The sequence below is a fragment of the Salvelinus alpinus genome, chromosome 6 (assembly GCF_045679555.1).
Source record: "Salvelinus alpinus chromosome 6, SLU_Salpinus.1, whole genome shotgun sequence".
Classification (NCBI taxonomy): domain Eukaryota; kingdom Metazoa; phylum Chordata; class Actinopteri; order Salmoniformes; family Salmonidae; genus Salvelinus; species Salvelinus alpinus.
Window position 1 is genome coordinate 77,184,570 of NC_092091.1, and position 21,259 is coordinate 77,205,828.

At 45.6% G+C, this 21,259-nt stretch overlaps 2 protein-coding genes across 2 annotated transcripts; one reads left to right on the forward strand and one right to left on the reverse strand.

Annotated features, from left to right (window-relative positions):
- Nucleotides 1–254: 254 nt before the first annotated feature.
- On the reverse strand, nucleotides 255–5,864 carry cryba1l2 (crystallin, beta A1, like 2). The gene is made up of 6 exons (XM_071408075.1): nucleotides 5,775–5,864; nucleotides 5,016–5,092; nucleotides 4,771–4,889; nucleotides 2,560–2,701; nucleotides 1,386–1,528; nucleotides 255–987 (listed from the first exon to the last, which is right to left on the reverse strand). The coding sequence occupies exons 2-6, from the start codon at nucleotides 5,088–5,090 to the stop codon at nucleotides 840–842; spliced, it is 627 nt and encodes a 208-aa protein (XP_071264176.1). The 5' UTR covers nucleotides 5,091–5,092; nucleotides 5,775–5,864; the 3' UTR covers nucleotides 255–839.
- A 9,190-nt stretch (nucleotides 5,865–15,054) lies between these two features.
- crybb1l2 (crystallin, beta B1, like 2) lies at nucleotides 15,055–21,033 on the forward strand. Its single transcript, XM_071408076.1, has 6 exons — nucleotides 15,055–15,201; nucleotides 15,859–15,953; nucleotides 16,994–17,112; nucleotides 17,602–17,734; nucleotides 18,674–18,816; nucleotides 20,054–21,033. Exons 2-6 carry the CDS (start codon nucleotides 15,864–15,866, stop codon nucleotides 20,223–20,225), a joined length of 657 nt encoding a protein of 218 aa, XP_071264177.1. The 5' UTR covers nucleotides 15,055–15,201; nucleotides 15,859–15,863; the 3' UTR covers nucleotides 20,226–21,033.
- Nucleotides 21,034–21,259: the final 226 nt, after the last annotated feature.

Consider the following 21,259-nt stretch of genomic DNA (forward strand, 5'->3'; position numbering starts at 1 on the left):
CTCAAATTCATCAAACGCTTATTTTCTACATCGGCATGCCAAACTATTGTGGATGTAGCCATTTTAATAAAGGGGAAAAGGCTCAATGATATGAAGGTGAAAAGGCTAAACGTCATAGTATACGGTCTCACATACACACGGCTGAATGCTGTTTTAGCCAATCAGCATCCAGTATCCAAACTACCCTGTTTATAGTACGGTATATAGTGAATGTGTACAAACATATACTACCCAAGAAGAACACAGGACCCAGGTTTGAGGTGAGCGTGAGTTTATTGGTCAGTGATGATCCCTCCCTCCTCTCTCACCACCACTGTCTATTGCTGTTATTGGTGCTGGTGAACCAAAGTCCCTGATGTATATCTGTGATATATACTACAACCTGCTAGGCCGTTATTACACTATAACGGTCCTCTACAACATGTGTTGTGTTACGGTGATGACTTAACTCGTCTCACGTTGCTGTTGACGTTACGGGACTGATATACGAGTCGCCTCTCGTAGAAATAATACCCTGTTGTGTTATCAACCAGAGTATCTGAGGACGTCCGTGACGGAGTTGAGATGTGTTAGTAGAAATAATAACCTGTTGTGTTATCAACCAGAGTATCTGAGGACGTCCGTGACGGAGTTGAGATGTGCTAGTAGAAATAATACCCTGTTGTGTTATCAACCAGAGTATCTGAGGACGTCCGTGACGGAGTTGAGATGTGCTAGTAGAAACTGTGGGATGGTTCTGACTGTGTTTGTGGTGGTCGTGCTGTGACAAGGCCCCAGTAGACCCAGCCCTAGGCCGAAGCCTGAGGCTCTGTTAGGGGTACGGTCCGCTCTGGGCCCGGTTAGTGCTGGATACGGCGGATAGACTGGATCTGGGGGGTCTGGCAGTGGGAACCCCAGTTCTTCCAGTGCTGGTAGTCTCCACTGTGTCTCTCACACTCCATGATGTACTGCTGGCCCCTGTAGCCGGGGAACTGGTAGCACACAAAGCTGTGGGAGAGAGAGGGAGAGGGAGAGAGGAGAGAGAGGGAGCGGAGGGGGGAAGGGAGAGAGGAGAGAGGGAGAAGGATGGCGGGAGAGAGGGTGATAGGTGGGGTGCAGAGGGAGTGAGAAACATGTTTGGCTTAGAGTGGAGTTTCGCTTGACACTGAATAGAATTGTCACACAATGTTTTGCTTTCATTGTCTCACTATAGCAAGATTGGAGTGTGTTTGTGTCAGTGGAGGCTGCTGAGGGGAGGACGGCTCATAATAACGGCTGGATCAGAGCAAGTGGAATGGCATCAAACACATAGAAACCACGTGTTTGATACCATTCCACGTATTGCCATTGTGTTTTTGTACAGTATCTAATTAGTGAGTGTGTGCTTGTGTTTAATGTTGACTTACGCGCCACACTGAACGTGCATGGATCCGACCTCAGGCAGGCACCAGCCCATGGCCCTCAGAGAGGGGTAATCATCACACAGCTCAGCGCTGCGGCCCATGAAGTTCTCTGTCTCAAAGATCTGCATACGACTGCTCTGGTGGGACTGGGAGGGGAAGGAGGAGAGAAGATAGAGGGGGAGAGAGGATAGAGGGGGAGAGGATAGAGTGAGAGAGGATAGAGGGGGAGCGAGGATAGAGGGGGAGAGGATAGAGTGAGAGAGAGAATAGAGGGGGAGAGAGGATAGAGAGAGAGAGGATAGAGGGGGGGAGAGGATAGAGGGGGAGTGAGGATAGAGGGGGAGAGAGGATAGAGGGGGAGCGAGGATAGAGGGGGAGTGAGGATAGAGGGGGAGAGAGGATAGAGGGGGAGCGAGGATAGAGGGGGAGAGAGGATAGAGGGGGAGAGAGGATAGAGGGGGAGAGAGGATAGAGGGGGAGAGAGGATAGAGGGGGAGTGAGGATAGAGGGGGAGAGAGGATAGAGGGGGAGAGAGGATAGAGGGGGAGAGAGGATAGAGGGGGAGAGAGGATAGAGGGGGAGCGAGGATAGAGGGGGAGCGAGGATAGAGGGGGAGAGAGGATAGAGGGGGAGAGAGGATAGAGGGGGAGAGAGGATAGAGGGGGAGAGAGGATAGAGGGGGAGCGAGGATAGAGGGGGAGAGAGGATAGAGGGGGAGAGAGAGGGGGAGGGTTAAACACGATAGGACACAATCTCACTCTGTTTCCTTTTTGCTTTCTCTCATACAGACCGACACACATACAGTACTCTATCCTTCTCTCTGTCTTCTATAAACACTAACATAGAATACTGTCTTCTATAAACACTAACATAGAATACTGTCTTCTATAAACACTAACATAGAATACTGTCTTCTATAAACACTAACATAGAATACTGTCTTCTATAAACACTAACATAGAATACTGTCTTCTATAAACACTAACATAGAATACTGTCTTCTATCAACACTAACATAGAATACTGTCTTCTATAAACACTAACATAGAATACTGTCTTCTATAAACACTAACATAGAATACTGACACTCTTTCCCACGCTCTCTATGTATCCATCTCTCGCTGTATTTCTCTCTCCCACACACACACACACACACACACAGACACACAGTCCTCACAGCACAGTAGATGGGGCGCAGGGACATGAGGCGCTCCACGTGGTAGGACAGGGAGCCGCTGTAGGCGTCCCAGTGGGGGTACTCTCCTCTCTCCAGGATGAACTGCTGGCCCTGGAAGTCATGGTGCTCAAAGCCCACCCAGCTACAAGGGGAGAGAGAGAGGGGGAGAGAGAGTTACCAACATGTTACATTCAGAGATAGAAGGGGACAGAGGGGGGGGAGGGGGTGGAGTTACTGACATGTTACATTCAGAGATAGAGGGGGAGAGAGAGTTACTGACATGTTACATTCAGAGATAGAGGGGGGAGAGAGAATTACTGACATGTTACATTCAGAGATAGAAGGGGACAGAGAGGGGGGAGAGCGAGTTACTGACATGTTACATTCAGAGATAGAAGGGGAGAGAGAGGCGGGGAGAAAGAGGTACTGACATGTTACATTCAGAGATAGAAGGGGGGAGAGGGGGTGGGGGAGAGAGGTCCTGACATGTTACATTCAGAGATAGAAGGGGGGAGAGAGAGAGTTACTGACATGTTACATTCAGAGATAGAAGGGGGGAGAGAGAGTTACTGACATGTTATTTTCAGAGATAGAAGGGGGGAGAGAGGGGGGAGAGAGTTACTGACATGTTACATTCAGAGATAGAAGGGGGGAGAGAGGGGGGAGAGAGTTACTGACATGTTACATTCAGAGATAGAAGGGGGGAGAGAGGGGGGAGAGAGTTACTGACATGTTACATTCAGAGATAGAAGGGGGGAGAGAGAGAGTTACTGACATGTTACATTCAGAGATAGAAGGGGGGGGAGAGAGAGTTACTGACATGTTATTTTCAGAGATAGAAGGGGGGAGAGAGGGGGGAGAGAGTTACTGACATGTTACATTCAGAGATAGAAGGGGGGAGAGAGGGGGAGAGAGTTACTGACATGTTACATTCAGAGATAGAAGGGGGGAGAGAGGGGGGAGAGAGTTACTGACATGTTACATTCAGAGATAGAAGGGGACAGAGGGGGGAGAGAGAGTTACTGACATGTTACATTCAGAGATAGAGAGGGGGGGAGAGAGAGTTACTGACATGTTACATTCAGAGATAGAAGGGGAGAGGGGGGAAGAGAGTTACTGACATGTTACATTCAGAGATAGAAAGGGACAGAGAGAGGGGGGGGGAGAGTTACTGACATGTTACATTCAGAGATAGAAGGGGACAGAGAGGGGGGGAGTTAATGACATGTTACATTCAGAGATAGAAGGGGACAGAGAGGGGGGAGAGAGAGTTACTGACATGTTACATTCAGAGATAGAAGGGGACAGAGGGGGAGAGAGAGTTACTGACATGTTACATTCAGAGATAGAAGGGGAGGGAGTTACTGACATGTAACAGTCAGAGATAGAAGGGGACAGAGGGGGGGGGGGGGGGGGGGGTTAATGACATGTTACATTCAGAGATAGAAGGGGACAGAGGGGGAGAGAGAGTTACTGACATGTTACATTCAGAGATAGAAGGGGACAGAGAGGGGGGGAGAGTTACTGACATGTTACAGTCAGAGATAGAAGGGGACAGAGAGGGGGGGGGGGTTAATGACATGTTACATTCAGAGATAGAAGGGGACAGAGAGGGGGGAGAGAGAGTTACTGACATGTTACAGTCAGAGATAGAAGGGGACAGAGAAGGGGAGAGAGTTACTGACATGTTACATTCAGAGATAGAAGGGGACAGAGAGGGGGGAGAGAGAGTTACTGACATGTTACAGTCAGAGATAGAAGGGGACAGAGAAGGGGAGAGAGTTACTGACATGTTACATTCAGAGATAGAAGGGGGGAGAGAGGGGGGAGAGAGAGTTACTGACATGTTACATTCCGAGATAGAAGGGGACAGAGAAGGTGGGAGAGAGTTACTGACATGTTACATTCAGAGATAGAAGGGGACAGAGAGGGTGGGAGAGAGTTACTGACATATTACATTTTATTCAAAGAGAGAAGGGGACAGATTAAATTACAATGAGACAAGAGCAGGACAGAGGGACAACACCCCTCCCTGGTGGTCAATGGTTGACCATGCATGACAACAGGCTACAGCACAGAGAATCATACCCCCACCCACACAGACAAACACCAAACACAGATACCCCCACTCACCAACACATACACACACACACCGATAGCCCCACTCACACACACAGCCTCCACAGACAACCAGGGTTGTAAGAGACTCACGCTCCACTCTCCACTCTGATAGAGCGGATGTTGTCCAGACCACAGTTCTGGATGTTACAGCACTCAGAGGTGAACTCCTGGCACTTGCCCTGGAAGTGCTCCTGCTCAAACACAGTCACCTACAGGGACAGATAGATACATATTAGTGTGTTTGTGTAAATCATATCATCGATTATTTAAATATGTGTGTGTGTGTGTGTGTGTGCACATGTACATAAAATAAACCTGTGTGTGTGTGAGATCACCTTGAAGAAAGGGGCCATACCCATGCCAGGGAAAAACATGGGGGAGGTCATGTGGGTTTTAGTAGCTCTATTCATGTCTACGGAGAGAGGGGGAGGGAGAGAGAGAGGGGAGAGGGGGAGAGAAAGAGAGGTGGCATGTGAGAGAGATAGAGCAGGGGAGAGAGAGGGAAGTTTCATCATTTAAACTAGGATTACAATTAAATTTATTAAAATCCTTTAATATTGTTTATGCATTCCCAGTAATCTATGAAATATGTTAATGATGATATCTGGAAATGTCCTCATGTTCGAGATGTCACTCGGATATTATTTCCATTCTGATGTGGGCCTTTCCAGCTTCATCCACAACCAACTACCATGACTGCCAGCATCCAAACACTCTAATAAAAGGTCATGGTAGCGTAGTGTAGCATATCCCCAAAGAAGTTGTGACAATCCTTACAAAAAGTAAAAAAAATATAAATAAAAAGTTAAAAACTGGTTAAAACCGTTTTATAAAACGTACTGTAACATAAGCCATCACCAACTCCAATAACTAAACGTTATCAATTTCTAATAACAGCCTATATTTATTCCATCACCAACAACGAACCCTTTTAGGCCTACAATGACATTTAACATTTTTATAAATGTAGATTAAGAAATACTTCTCAAAATGTTTATCCAATTATGAGTGTTACGCCGGTGGGTAGCCTAGGCCTAAATCCGTTCTGTGGAAACACCATGGGCTATTCGGTTCAACCAGGACCGGGGGCTTACCTGGTTCGTCTCCTCTCCTCTCTCACGCGCGAATCCTTTTACATAGAGTTTTGTGAGAATCTGGCGCTTCTGTTTTATACAGCAGTCCACGGTGGCCCGCGCGTCTCCACTGGCGACAACGTGCGTGCGTGTGCGCGTTTCATCAGGTCTGTGTGAGTGAGGTGTGAGTGAGTTGGGGGTAAAGTGAGCACGCCCTTGCGCGTGTTTCTATGTCGGCACCCCTCTGTGTGTCCGTGCGTAAATGTGTCCTATGGGTGCGCACGGCCGTGTGAGCTCTCTCTCTCTCTCTGTCTCTCTCCCTTTATTTGTTTCCTATGCGGTCGGGTGTGCGCCTTGTTGACTCAGCAGATAATATAGTACCGGTTGAATGCATGGTGGGACAGTGATGTTCGCGGTCCGTTCAGAGTGAATGGGGGGCCCAGTGTTGGGCCGAACGCCGTTATATTCGTATAGGTCAGCAGTGCCGTATAGCATTAACAATGACCGGTATGTAGGTAGAGCGTTAACAATGGCCGGGCTGTAGGTAGAGAATGACAAGGATTTACCTCTCCTGTGCTGTGGTCAGATCACTGTGTGCTTTTAGAGTTAAACATTTAGGGAAATTATGGAAACTAGAAATCAGTGTCAAAGAGTGTGACTTCAGTTAAATGTAGAGATAATGTTATGAAATAGCTGCCTTGCCTATCACAATGACTTCAATCAAATTAGATGTTAGTATTGATATAGCATAATATACTAACACTAGTTATATAGCATATATATAAAAAATAAATAAAAAGTGAACTAAAATTGTAGTAGGTTACAGCAGTAGGCTAGGCTATACTAGAGATGTTAGGCCAATAGAATGATGTTCTGTTTATCCAAGCCCATAGTACTGGTGAGTTCACACGTTTGTCATGGTGAACATGACCCCCCCCCACACACACACAGACACACACACAGACCTCATTTAACCCTTGACCTCTGAGCTGGCTGACTGTTTACACACACACTTCATATGTGGTATATTGCATGTGCAACATTATTATTTGAACAGTGAGGTTGCAGATTTTAGACTGAGAACATTATGGTAGGAATTCCACATTACATACCAGAGAGGCTATTTTTAAATCATGTTGATGCAGGCCGCAAATTGATGACTGAAATGTTGCAGATAGAAATGTCTTGTAACTGTCATGATTCCTATGTGAATGAGTAGCATGTATATTCTACATGATATATTTCTATCTGAACGTGCTGTAGTGGGGTATCCTACTTAGATGTTGCAGATGAAAATGCCTTTCATAGAGCTGTTGTGATTCCTTAATCAAATCGAATCAAGTTTTATTAGTCACATGCGCCCGAATACAACAAGTGTAGACTTTACAGTGAAATGCTTACTTACAAGCCCTAACCAACAATGCAGTTTAAAAAATACGGATAAGAATAAGAAATAAAAGTTACAAGTAATTAAAGAGCAGCAGTAAAATAACAATAGCGAGACTATATACAGGGGGGTACCGGTGTGCCGGGGGCAGTGGTTAGTTGAGGTAATATGTACATGTAGGTAGAGTTATTAAAGTGACTATGCATAGATGATAACAACAGAGAGTAGCAGTGGTGTGAAAGGGGAGAGGGGGGGGGGGAAATGCAAATAGTCTGGGTAGCCATTTGATTAGATGTTCAGGAGTCTTATGGCTTTGGGCAGTTTAGAAGCCTCTTGGACATAGACTTGGTGCTCCGGTACCGCTTGCCATGCAGTAGCAGAGAGAACAGTCTATGACTAGGGTGGCTGGAGTCTTTGACCATTTTTAGGGCCTTCCTCTGACAGCCCCTGGTATAGAGGTCCTGGATGGCAGGAAGCTTGGCCCCAGTGATGTACTGGGCCGTTTGCACTACCTTCGGTGGTGACTTGCGGTCGGAGGCCGAGCAGTTGCCATACCAGGCATTGATGCAATCAGTCAGGATGCTCTCGATGGTGCAGCTGTAGAAACTTTTGAGGATCTGAGGACCCATACCAAATCTTTTCAGTTTCCTGAAGGGGAATAGGTTTTGTCGTGCCCTCTTCACGACTGTCTTGGTGTGCTTGGACCATGTTAGTTTGTTGGTGATGTGGACACCAAGGAACTTGAAGCTCTCAACCTTCTCCACTAAAGCCCCGTCGATGACAATGGGGGTGTGCTCTGTCTTCTTTTTCATGTAGTCCACAATCATCTCTTTTGTCTTGATCACGTTGAGGGAGAGGTTGTTGTCTTGGCACCACACGGCCATTGTTGTCGATGATCAGGCCTACCACTGTTGTGTCATCGGCGAACTTAATGATGGTGTTGGAGTTGTGCCTGGCAATGCAGTCATGAGTGAACAGGGAGTACAGGAGAGGACTGAGCACGCACCCCTGAGGGGCCCCTGTGTTGAGAATCAGCCTGGCGGATGTGTTCTTACCTACCCTTACCACCTGGGGGCGGCCCGTCAGGAAGTCCAGGATCCAGTTTCAGAGGGAGGTTTTTAGTCCCAGGGTCCTTAGCTTTGAGTTTTGAGGGCACTATGGTGTTGAATGTCGAGCTGTAGTCAATGAATAGCATTCTCACATAGGTGTTCCTTTTGTCCAGGTGGGAAAGGGCAGTGTGGAGTGCAATAGAGATTGCATCATCCGTGGATCTGTTGGGGCGGTATGCAAATTGGAGTGGGTCTAGGGTTTCTGGGATAATGGTGTTGATGTGAGCCATGAACAGCCTTTCAAAGCACTTCATGGCTACAGACGTGAGTGCTACGGGTCGGTAGTCATTTAGACAGGTTACCTTAGTGTTCTTGGACACAGGGACTATGGTGGTCTGCTTAATACATCTTGTTATTAAGGACTCGGACAGGGAGAGTTTGAAAATGTCAGTGAAGACACTTGCCAGTTGGTCAGCGCATGGTCAAAGTACACGTCCTGGTAATCCGTCTGGCCCTGCGGGCTTGTGAATGTTGACCTGTTTAGAGGTTTTACCCACATCGGCTGCGGAGAGCGTGATCACACACTCTTCCGGAACAGCTGGTGCTCTCATGCATGTTTCAGTGTTATTTGCCTCGAAGCGAGCATAGAAGTAGTTTAGCTCGTCTGGTAGGCTTGTGTCATTGGGCAGCTCTTGGCTGTGCTTCCCTTTGTAGCCTGTAATGGTTTGCAAGCCCTGCCACATCCGACGAGCGTCAGAGCCGGTGTAGGTCGATCCGATCTTAGTCCTGTATTGATGCTTGGCTGTTTGATGGTTCGTCAGAGGGCAGAGCGGGATTTCTTATAAGCTTCCAGTTTAGAGTCCCGCTCCTTGAAAGCGGCAGCTCGAGCCTTTAGCTCAATGCGGATGTTGCCTGTAATCAATTGCTTCTGGTTGTTGTGAAATTGTTAGGTTATAAAACTTGTTAGATATTACTGCATGGTCGGAACTAGATGCACAAGCATTTCGCTACACTTGCATTAACACCTGCTAACCATGTGTATGTGACAAATACATTTTATTTTATTTTATTTGATCTGACCACTTTTTTATTGACAGAGACCCTATTCTATGTCACTGTTCTACTTGATACATCCCAATCTAAACATTCTGTTTTGTGGCATCGCACTGAACTCGGCCCTCTGTTCAATGGCCCCACAGACTCCTCCCATCCAGGCATGCTACTGTTCAGAAGTGATGAGTGCACAGATCCAAAATGGCTACTGTACACACCATGAACCTCTGGTATGAGGTGGAAACTGTGACTATGTCCCAAATGGCACCCTATTTCCTATGGGCTTCTGGTCAAAAGTAGTGCACTAAAATAGGGAACAGGGTGCCATTTAGGATTCAGATAACTGTCTCTAGACACAGATCTAGGATCAGCTTACCCTCTCCATATTCTAAGCTGTATCATTAGGAGGGAAATCATATAAACTGACCTTAGATCAGCATGTAGGGTCTAATTGTCTAACATGAGGCCTGCTACTTGATAATGTGTCATTACATAGTTTTATCGAATGTAGAAAGACATGCAATTTAACATGAACATGTCCATGTTGGTGAGATGACAATTCACTCAATAGCGGTACATTTACTGGCGATGCTACTTGGGCTGTGAGAGGATTCATGTTGTGTGGTCAAGGTCAGGGTTAAAATGAGGTTTACAATATGTTGGAATTCAATATATAGGGTTAGAACATAACAATGTAGCTTTTCAGCTGTTGTTTTTGTCAACATATTCTCCCTGACTTGTCAGAAATGGCCGCTTAGTGAAGGTAAAGTGACTTCTACACCCCCATTACAGATAGTTGGCCTACTGTTGGTGAGGTATATTCACATGGTGTTATTGTTGGTGGAGCTACAATGACAAAATAACAGGGGGAATACCATACTACCATACTACCATACTACCATAGACCATACTACCATACTACCATACTACCATAATACCATACTACCATACTACCATACTACCATACTACCATGCTACCATAGACCATACTACCATACTACCATACTACCATAGATCATACTACCATAGACCATACTACCATAGACCATACTACCATACTACCATACTACCATAATATCATACTACCATGCTACCATAGATCATACTACCATAGACCATACTACCATAGACCATACTACCATACTACCATACTACCATAGATCATACTACCATACTACCATACTACCATAGACCATACTAACATAGACCATACTACCATAGACCATACTACCATACTACCATAGACCATACTACCATACTACCATACTACCATAGACCATACTACCATACTACCATACTACCATACTACCATACTACCATAGACCATACTACCATACTACCATACTACCATAGACCATACTACCATAGACCATACTACCATAGACCATACTACCATACTACCATACTACCATAGACCATACTACCATACTACCATACTACCATAGACCATACTACCATAGACCATACTACCATAGACCATACTACCATAGACCATACTACCATAGACCATACTACCATACTACCATACTACCATAGACCATACTACCATACTACCATACTACCATAGACCATACTACCATACTACCATACTACCATAGACCATACTACCATACTACCATACTACCATAGACCATACTACCATACTACCATACTACCATACTGCCATAGACCATACTACCATACTACCATACTACCATAGACCATACTACCATACTACCATAGACCATACTACCATACTACCATACTACCATAGACCATACTACCATACTACCATACTACCATAGACCATACTGCCATACTACCATACTAGCATAGACCATACTACCATACTACCATAGACCATACTACCATACTACCATAGACCATACTACCATACTACCATACTACCATAGACCATACTACCATACTACCATACTACCATAGACCATACTACCATACTACCATAGACCATACTACCATACTACCATACTACCATAGACCATACTACCATACTACCATACTACCATAGACCATACTACCATACTACCATACTACCATAGACCATACTACCATACTACCATAGACCATACTACCATACTACCATAGACCATACTACCATACTACCATACTACCATAGACCATACTACCATACTACCATACTACCATACTACCATAGACCATACTACCATACTACCATACTACCATAGACCATACTACCATACTACCATGGACCATACTACCATACTACCATAGCCCATACTACCATACTGCCATACTACCATAGACCATACCACCATACTACCATACTACCATACTACCATAGACCATACTACCATACTACCATACTACCATAGACCATACTACCATACTACCATACTACCATAGACCATACTACCATACTACCATGGACCATACTACCATACTACCATAGCCCATACTACCATACTGCCATACTACCATAGACCATACTACCATACTACCATACTACCATAGGCCATACTACCATACTACCATACTACCATAGACCATACTACCATACTACCATACTACCATAGACCATACTACCATACTACCATACTACCATAGACTAAATTCCCAATCTGGCCCTCAACCATCACGGTCACCTAATAATCCCCAGTTTACAATTGGCTCTTTCATCCCCCTCCTCCCCCCTGTAACTATTCCCCAGGTCGTTGCTGCAAATGAGAACGTGTTCTCAGTCAACTTACCTGGTAAAATAACGGTAAAAAAAGAAAAAAAAGAAAAAGAAAATAGACCATACTACCATAGACCATACTACCATAGACCATACTACCATAGACCATACTACCATACTACCATAGACCATACTACCATACTACCATACTACCATAGACCATACTACCATACTACCATAGACCATACTACCATACTACCATAGACCATACTACCATACTACCATAGACCATAATACCATACTACCATACTACCATACTACCATACTACCATACTACCATGCTACCATAGACCATGATACCATACTACCATACTACCATACTACCATAGACCATACTACCATACTACCATAGACCATACTACCATACTACCATACTACCATACTACCATGCTACCATAGACCATGATACCATACTACCATAATACCATACTACCATAGACCATACTACCATAATACCATACTACCATACTACCATAATACCATACTACCATACTACCATACTACCATACTACCATTGGCCATACTACCATACTACCATACTACCATACTACCATACTACCATAGTACCATACTACCATAGACCATACTGCCATACTACCATACTACCATACTACCATAGTACCATACTACCATAGACCATACTACCATACTACCATAGACCATACTACCATACTACCATAGACCATACTACCATACTACCATAATACCATACTACCATACTACCATGCTACCATACTACCATACTACCATACTACCATACTACCATACTACCATGCTACCATAATACCGTACTACCGTACTACCGTACTACCATACTACCATACTACCATACTACCATAGACCATACTACCATAATACCATACTACCATACTACCATACTACCATACTACCATAGGCCATACTACCATACTACCATACTACCATGCTACCATGCTACCATACTACCATACTACCATACTACCATACTACCATAGACCATACTACCATACTACCATACTACCATAGACCATACTACCATACTACCATGCTACCATGCTACCACGCTACCACACTACCATACTACCATACTACCATACTACCATGCTACCATAGACCATACTACCATACTATCATACTACCATAGACCATACTACCATACTACCATACTACCATACTACCATAGACCATACTACCATACTACCATGCTACCATGCTACCACGCTACCATACTACCATACTACCATACTACCATACTACCATACTACCATGCTACCATAGACCATACTACCATAGACCATATGATTTTCAAACATGTATCTCCTTGTCCATAAGACACTTTTATTATCCATCAAATCTTACCAAATGAGATCCATCTATCTCTATCTCTGCTCTCTCAACCAATCTCTTTCTTCAAACAGATGTTACCTATAAGCACTGATCTAGGATCAAATGTCCACACCCCAACACCAGTGTGTTGAGAAATCTGTGAATGTATTGTAATGTTTTTAAAATGTTATAAACTGCCGTAATTTTGTTGGACCCCAGGAAGAGTAGCTGCTGCCTTGGCAGGAACTAATTGGGATCCATAATAAACCCCAGGAAGAGTAGATGCTGCCTTGGCAGGAACTCATTGGGATCCATAATAAACCCCAGGAAGAGTAGCTACTGCCTTGGCAGGAACTCATTGGGATCCATAATAAACCCCAGGAAGAGTAGCTACTGCCTTGGCAGGAACTAATGGGGATCCATAATAAACCCCAGGAAGAGTAGCTACTGCCTTGGCAGGAACTAATGGGGATCCATAATAAACCCCAGGAAGAGTAGCTGCTGCCTTGGCAGGAACTAATGGGGATCCATAATAAACCCCAGGAAGAGTAGCTGCTGCCTTGGCAGGATCTAATGGGGATCCATAATAAACCCCAGGAAGAGTAGCTGCTGCCTTGGCAGGAACTAATGGGGATCCATAATAAACCCCAGGAAGAGTAGCTGCTGCCTTGGCAGGAACTAATGGGGATCCATAATAAACCCCAGGAAGAGTAGCTACTGCCTTGGCAGGAACTAATGGGGATCCATAATAAACCCCAGGAAGAGTAGCTGCTGCCTTGGCAGGATCTAATGGGGATCCATAATAAACCCCAGGAAGAGTAGCTACTGCCTTAGCAGGAACTCATTGGGATCCATAATAAACCCCAGGAAGAGTAGCTGCTGCCTTGGCAGGAACTCATTGGGATCCATAATGAACCCCAGGAAGAGTAGCTGCTGCCTTGGCAGGAACTCATTGGGATCCATAATGAACCCCAGGAAGAGTAGCTGCTGCCTTGGCAGGAACTCATTGGGATCCATAATGAACCCCAGGAAGAGTAGCTGCTGCCTTGGCAGGAACTCATTGGGATCCATAATAAATACAATTACAAATACCAATCATAACCTTTAGCTCAGATCTAGGATTTGGGCCGGTATTCATAAAGCGTCTCAAGGTAGAGCTAATCTAGGATCAGTTTTTCCTGTTAGATCATAATAAATAAGATTAGGGGACCTGATCCTAGATCAGCACGCTTTATGAATATGGGCCCAGGTTTCTGTAGGATACCCGGCATCCCAGTGGGAGTGAAACAGTAGAACCAAAGATGTATAAAACTGATGAGAAGGAATAAGGACTTCATATATAGTGTAGGAAATGACAGTGTTCCATGAAAACATGTTCCTGATAACAACAGCTCCAAAATGTTGTCCTATATTTATATTGTATTTTTAAAATATTTTTAATCCCAGGCCCCCGTCCCTGCAGGAGACCTTTTGCCTTTTGGTAGGCCGTCATTGTAAATAAGAATTTGTTCTTAACTGACTTGTCTAGTTAAATAAAGGTTCAATATGATACATTTAAAAAACACAAAATCAATAACATTTAAAAACTTCACAGACAGACCTGTGCATCATAACAACACTTCAATCACCAACCACCATACATACCTCTGTATTCATGCAGTATTTACATATCTCTCTCTCTCTCTCTCTCTCTCTCTCTCTCTCTCTCTCTCTCTCTCTCTCTCTCTCTCTCTCTCTCTCTCTCTCTCTCTCTCTCTCTCTCTCTCTCTCTCTCTCTCTCTCTCTCTCTCTTTGATGATGGGGGATTTCTATTCTTCCCTGGCTGTGAGCTCAGCGGGTTTCTCTCTGTCACTCTAATCCCCCCTCTCTGTGCGCCAGCATATAAAAGGTCCGGGAGGGCCCTCTCCACTCACACACCGACCGCCTGAGCCCACTCCTGTACCCACACACTGAGCAGAGGTAAGAGACGGCCACACAGAGATACAGAGAGATGGGGGATGAGGGGAAATGGGGGATGAGGGAGGGATAGATTAGGTATCTCAAACGTCAAATTCAAATACAGGTCACTCTAAATGGCATCATAGTAACTAGACAGAACACATAAATAACTTATTGTCCTTCACTGACGTTTTTTACCTGGTTCCACAGGGATTGTTTAATGAATGGTTCTTGTTATCTATAAGATCTGGTTGACTATTTTACATTGGAGATTCATTTACTTTTAAGTGGACATGCTTTGTACATTGGCAAAAAAAAAAAAAAAACTCTTAATTTCTCTTCTTACTGACGTTTGGATCATAAGGGAACTCGAGGAAACATTTTAAGTGGCCAGTAGCGGTCATGTGGTTAATAAACCTCATCCAAGATGGCTACTCATATTTTTCTGTTCCGTTGATCAATTACAGGCTCTGCTAAGGAGCTAAGGAGTAAAGCAGGGGTCTACTGTCTAGAACACAGTAGGTTTGGGTAAAAGTTGTAGACTTCAATGGGATAAAGTGGTAAATGAGTTGTGTCTGTTTAAACAGCATTAAACTTAGCAGCAGTGTGTTGAACCCTGGTACCTTTCTTTACCTCCTTTGATTTCCTTCCCTCCGTCATCCCTCTGTTTTGTTCCAGTCATCATGTCTGGAGAAAAGTCTAAATCTGCTTCCCAGACCGACGGCAAGGCCGCCCAGGGGAAGAGATCTGAGATGGGCATGAACGCCTACAAGGTAACACACATGCATGCATACACACACACACACACACACACACACACACACACACACACACACACACACACACACACACACACACACACACACACACACACACACACACACACACACACACACACACACACACACACACACACACACACACACACACACACACACACACACGCATGCATGCATATACATACACACACACACGCACACATATAGGCACACACACATATGCACACATGCTCACACACACATGGACGCATTCACACACATACACACACAAACACATACATGCATGCATACACACACACACACACACACACACACACACACACACACACACACACACACACACACACACACACACACACACACACACACACACACACACACACACACACACACACACACACACACACACACACACACACACACACACACACACACACACACACACACACACACACACATAATGTATGCATACAAAACCAGATGGCCACACATATATGTTATATAATTGTTGGTACTTTGACACTCGTACGTAACTACTCACACACTGTTTCCACACAATGCCTCTAGTTGGCTGTGGTGGTAAGTCACAGTTGCCATAGCTATGTGTGTGTGGAGGCGTTCTAAGAGAATCACACAAGGACAGTGTCTGCGTCCAAAATGGCCCCGTTTCCTATATAGAGCACTACTTTTGACCAGAGCCCTAGTGCACTATATAGGGAATAGGGGACCATTTGGGATTCAAAAAGTGTTTGTTTTGTTACATTACACAGTTCAGCCTCAAAGAAAAAGATGTGAGAATTAAACTGTAATTTCTCTCTTTTATCTTTCTCCTCTCTCTCGCGCTCTCTCTTACCCCTCCCTCCCTCCCTCCCTCCCTCCCTCCCTCCCTCCCTCCCTCCCTCCCTCCCTCCCTCCCTCCCTCCCTCCCTCCCTCAACCTCTTTCTCTATCTACCTCTCTCTCCCTCCTCTCTCTCCCTCTCTACCTCTCTCTCCCCCCTCTCTCTCCCTCCCTCCCTCTCTCTCTCCATCTCAGATGTGCGTCTTCGACCAGGAGAACTTCCAGGGCCGCTGTATGGAGATCACCAATGAGTGCATGAACGTGTGTGACATGGGCATGGACAGGGTCCGCTCCCTGCGTGTCGACTGCGGGCCGTGAGTACCAGCCTGTCCCTCGACACACACACACACACACACACACACACACACACACACACACACACACACACACACACACACACACACACACACACACACACACACACACACACACACACACACACACACACACACACACACACACACACACACACACACACACACACACACACACACACACACACCTCAGCTTCACCAACACACACCTAATCCCCACATGCACTTGTAGTGAAATCTTTTCCTTACACTAACGCTACTATGACACACCCATACCTGTTTGTCAATCTCACACAAACTAACATTTATTCCTATCAAATGTTGCTGCAACCATGGTTCTCAATGTGTTCCTGCCTCTCTCTATCCCCCTCTCCGCCCCCTCCCTTACCACTCCTCTTCCCTTCTCCCTCTCTCCGCCCCCTCCCTTACCCCTCCTCTTCCCCTCTCCCTCTCTCTCCCCCTCTCTCTCCCCCTTTCTCCCTCTATCAGTTTCGTGGGTTATGAGCAGATGAACTTCTGTGGTGAGATGTTCATCCTGGAGAAGGGAGAGTACCCTCGCTGGGACTCCTGGAGCAACTGTCAGAAGAACGACTACCTGCTGTCCTTCAGGCCCGTCCGCATGGTATGTCACACACTCCTTCGTTTGTCTCTCCCCATCACTCTGTCCTTCAGGCCCGTCCGCATGGTATGTCACACACTCCTCCGTTTGTCTCTCCCCATCACTCTGTCCTTCAGGCCCGTCCGCATGGTATGTCACACACTCCTCTGTTTGTCTCTCCCCATCACTCTGTCCTTCAGGCCCGTCCGCATGGTATGTCACACACTCCTCTGTTTGTCTCTCCCCATCACTCTGTCCTTCAGGCCCGTCCGCATGGTATGTCACACACTCCTCTGTTTGTCTCTCCCCATCACTCTGTCCTTCAGGCCCGTCCGCATGGTATGTCACACACTACTCTGTTTGTCTCTCCCCATCACTCTGTCCTTCAGGCCCGTCCGTATGGTATGTCACACACTACTCCATTTGTCTCTCCCCATCACTCTGTCCTTCCATCTCTCCAGCACTACATCTCTGTCATTGGCCAGAATACATTTACATACACTTATCTGAATATCATGTATTTCTGCTGTTAGTAATCATCTCTCTTAACATCCATCCATATTCATTCATCTATTCATTAATTTATCATCCATCCACCTACTCATCCATCCATCCATCCATCCACCTACTCATCCATCCATCCATCCATCCATCCATCCATCCATCCATCCATCCATCCATCCATCCATCCATCCATCCATCCATCCATCCATCCATCCATCCATCCATCCATCCATCCATCCATCCATCCATCCATCCACTCATTCATTCATTCATAAATTCATTCATTCATCCATCCATCCATCCATCCATCCATCCATCCATCCATCCATCCATTAATTTATCCAAACTGATCAGTTCGGCCTGTTATCGGCCTGTTAGTTATGTTATGTTAGTTTTTAACTCCACCTCTCTCTCTCCCCCACCTCCCCCCCCTCTTTCCCCCTCTCCCCTCTCTCTCAGGACCCTGAGAAGCACAAGATCTGCCTGTTCGAGGTTGGAGAGTTCAAGGGTCGTAAGATGGAGATCATGGATGATGATGTTCCCTCTCTGTTCTCCTACGGATTCACCGATAGGGTCGGCAGCATCATGGTCAGCTGCGGAACGTGAGTGGTCCTCACTGCGGCATCAGGACACACCCACATCGCAGACAAACATGCCATTGGTCTATAGGATGAGATAGAGCAGGAAGTGGATGAGACAGTGATGTCATTATGACATAAACAACCAGGAATCACCAAACCTAGATACCTTAGATCGTTTGTAATCTACTGTACAAATTATTCATTCATTTCAAATGGCTGAGTCGTTCCACCGTTTCTATGTAAATAATAGAATTCAGAAACAACTGTTCCAAAAATAGTTTGGAATGACGAAAGTTTCCACAATAGTTTTAATTGTCAGAGGGGTTCCATTTAGAAGATCATTTAATATATAGGCTCTCTGTTTCCCTCTGGCTTCCTGTGTCTACATACTTCAAATAGAATCTAGTCTGCCTCTCAAATGGCACCCTATTCCCTTCATATGCACTATGGGCCCTGGTCAAAAGTAGTGTACTAAATAGGGAATAGGGCACCATTTGGGACATATCCCTGAAGATCTATGATTCACTTTCAGAAATGCATCAGGAATGATGTCAGGATGTCTTTCCTGTGTTAAACAGCCTCTTCAGAATCAGAACAAAGGGTTTTATATAGCACAGTTTGTGTGTGTTCGTTCATGCGTGCATGTGTGTGTATGTATCTGTGTGCATGTGAGCTTCGTCTCTCCAGTGTATCTGCACAGTGAGAGAGGAGATAGGTCCAGTTCCTTCATAGATGGGTTTGGCCCACAGTGAGTAGACAGGTTCCCCTCTGGTTGAAACATCAAACGGACAGACTGGTACCTGTGGCACTACAGGCAAAACGTGACAAACAGATCAATACCTCTGTTTAGCAAGACATATCTCTCCCTCACAGCTTCCAACTCCCCTGCCTGTTCTCCTGATGCTGTCGGCTTCTCATCTTTTCTCTCTGTCTCCCTCGGTTCTCGCTTTCTTTTCTACTTTACTCTTCTTTGTTCATTTCTCTACCTCTGTGTCCCTCCTGGCCTCTCTCTCTGTCTCACACTATTGATTCTCTCTCCGTCTTTCTTTCTCGTCTCTGTTCATCTCTTCTTCCTTCTTCTCTCTCTTTCTCCCATCTATGTCCCTCTCTTCCCCCATTCCAGCCCTCATTCACTCAGCCCTTTCCAACTTCTCCTCTCTCTCCCATCTCTCTCCCATCTCTCTCCCTCTCTTCCCCATCTATCTCTGTCCCTCCATCCCTTCACTCATCCCCCTTCTCCTCTGCTGTTTTCTTCCAGCTGGGTGGGTTACCAGTTCCCTGGATACCGTGGTTCCCAGTACCTCCTGGAGAAGGGTGACTACAAGCACTTCAATGAGTTCGGCGCCCGTCACCCCCAGTTCCAGTCTGTGAGGCGTATCCGTGACATGCAGTGGCACCAGCACGGCTGCTACACCTTGTCCAGCAAGTGAGGGTCCCAGAGGGCGAGAAAGAGAGTGAGCGGAGGAGAGGCGGAGGAAGGGCACAGTAGAGGAGGAGGAGGGGGGAAGGCTAAAAGGGACAGGAAGAAAGCACCCTATCTATAGGAAGATAGAAAGCTCCCTCCATACCTCCATCCGACCCCTCATCCCCCCGGTGATCCTCTCCGTGGTTAGATCATTTTTTTTTAGAGCGAGGGAGAGAGCGAGGGATGGAGGGAGGTAATTGTTTTTTCCCCTCTTGAGACGGCGCCCTCTACCTGTTTGAGAGATGTAAGACTTGTGGCGTACAGCCGCCCTGATTGGACAGATGCGTCAACACCAAGAAACAACAATGGATTCTAAGACTATTGACGTAAATAAACAGCGACAACAACTCACAGATCAACAAAGACCAGATGTGGTGGGTTGATAGGTAGATAGCTAGATATTCTCTCAATTTTTTTCTCTCTCTCTCCGTCTCTGTTATTTTCAGCCCCCTCCCTTCCCCTCTCTCTCTCTCTTTTTCCCCCTCGCATAATTCATTTTTCATCCAACCATCCTGTTTCTCTTCAAACCTAAATTCAGCCCAAAACGAGACGACTAGTGCTTCTCCTTTGACTCTGATCTATGGGGGTACGGATGTGTGTGTGTGGGTCTGTTGTCGTGGCTAGAAGAGGGAATGGGATCTAGGGTTCTAGACTTCTAGGGTTCTAGGATTCAAGGAAACGTGCTGCGTACCTCTGCCACAGTCACTGTAAACGCTTGTACTCAGACCCTGCACCCTCTTCTATCCTAACCCAAATAAAGAGACTAAACCTGACCTGATTTCACCTCGGATTCTTCATTTAATCATCTGTTTCTCTTGTGACGGTGATCGTGTGACAGAGAGGAGATCCAGCAACTCTTAGAGGACAAGTTAATAAGAAAGCTTCTGAACTGTTCAAAGCAAAACCAACGTGTTTCGTGTCTTGGACTTCATCAGGCTTTTAGACAGAACAAATAATGAGCCTTTTATACATTGATTGTGTGATATCATGGCAGTAATA

Bases quoted from the DNA above. Each gene is read 5' to 3' on its own strand.
- cryba1l2 (XM_071408075.1), bottom strand. From the start codon at position 5,090: ATGAATAGAGCTACTAAAACCCACATGACCTCCCCCATGTTTTTCCCT. The intron at 1,529-2,559 runs GTGAGGACTGTG...TTCCCCTCCCAG, and splicing joins TGCGCCCCATCTACTGTGCT to TCCCACCAGAGCAGTCGTAT. The intron at 988-1,385 runs GTAAGTCAACAT...TCTCTCCCACAG, and splicing joins ATGCACGTTCAGTGTGGCGC to CTTTGTGTGCTACCAGTTCC.
- crybb1l2 (XM_071408076.1), top strand. From the start codon at position 15,864: ATGTCTGGAGAAAAGTCTAAATCTGCTTCCCAGACCGACGGCAAGGCC. The intron at 17,113-17,601 runs GTGAGTACCAGC...TCCCTCTATCAG, and splicing joins CTGCGTGTCGACTGCGGGCC to TTTCGTGGGTTATGAGCAGA. The intron at 17,735-18,673 runs GTATGTCACACA...CCTCTCTCTCAG, and splicing joins CCTTCAGGCCCGTCCGCATG to GACCCTGAGAAGCACAAGAT.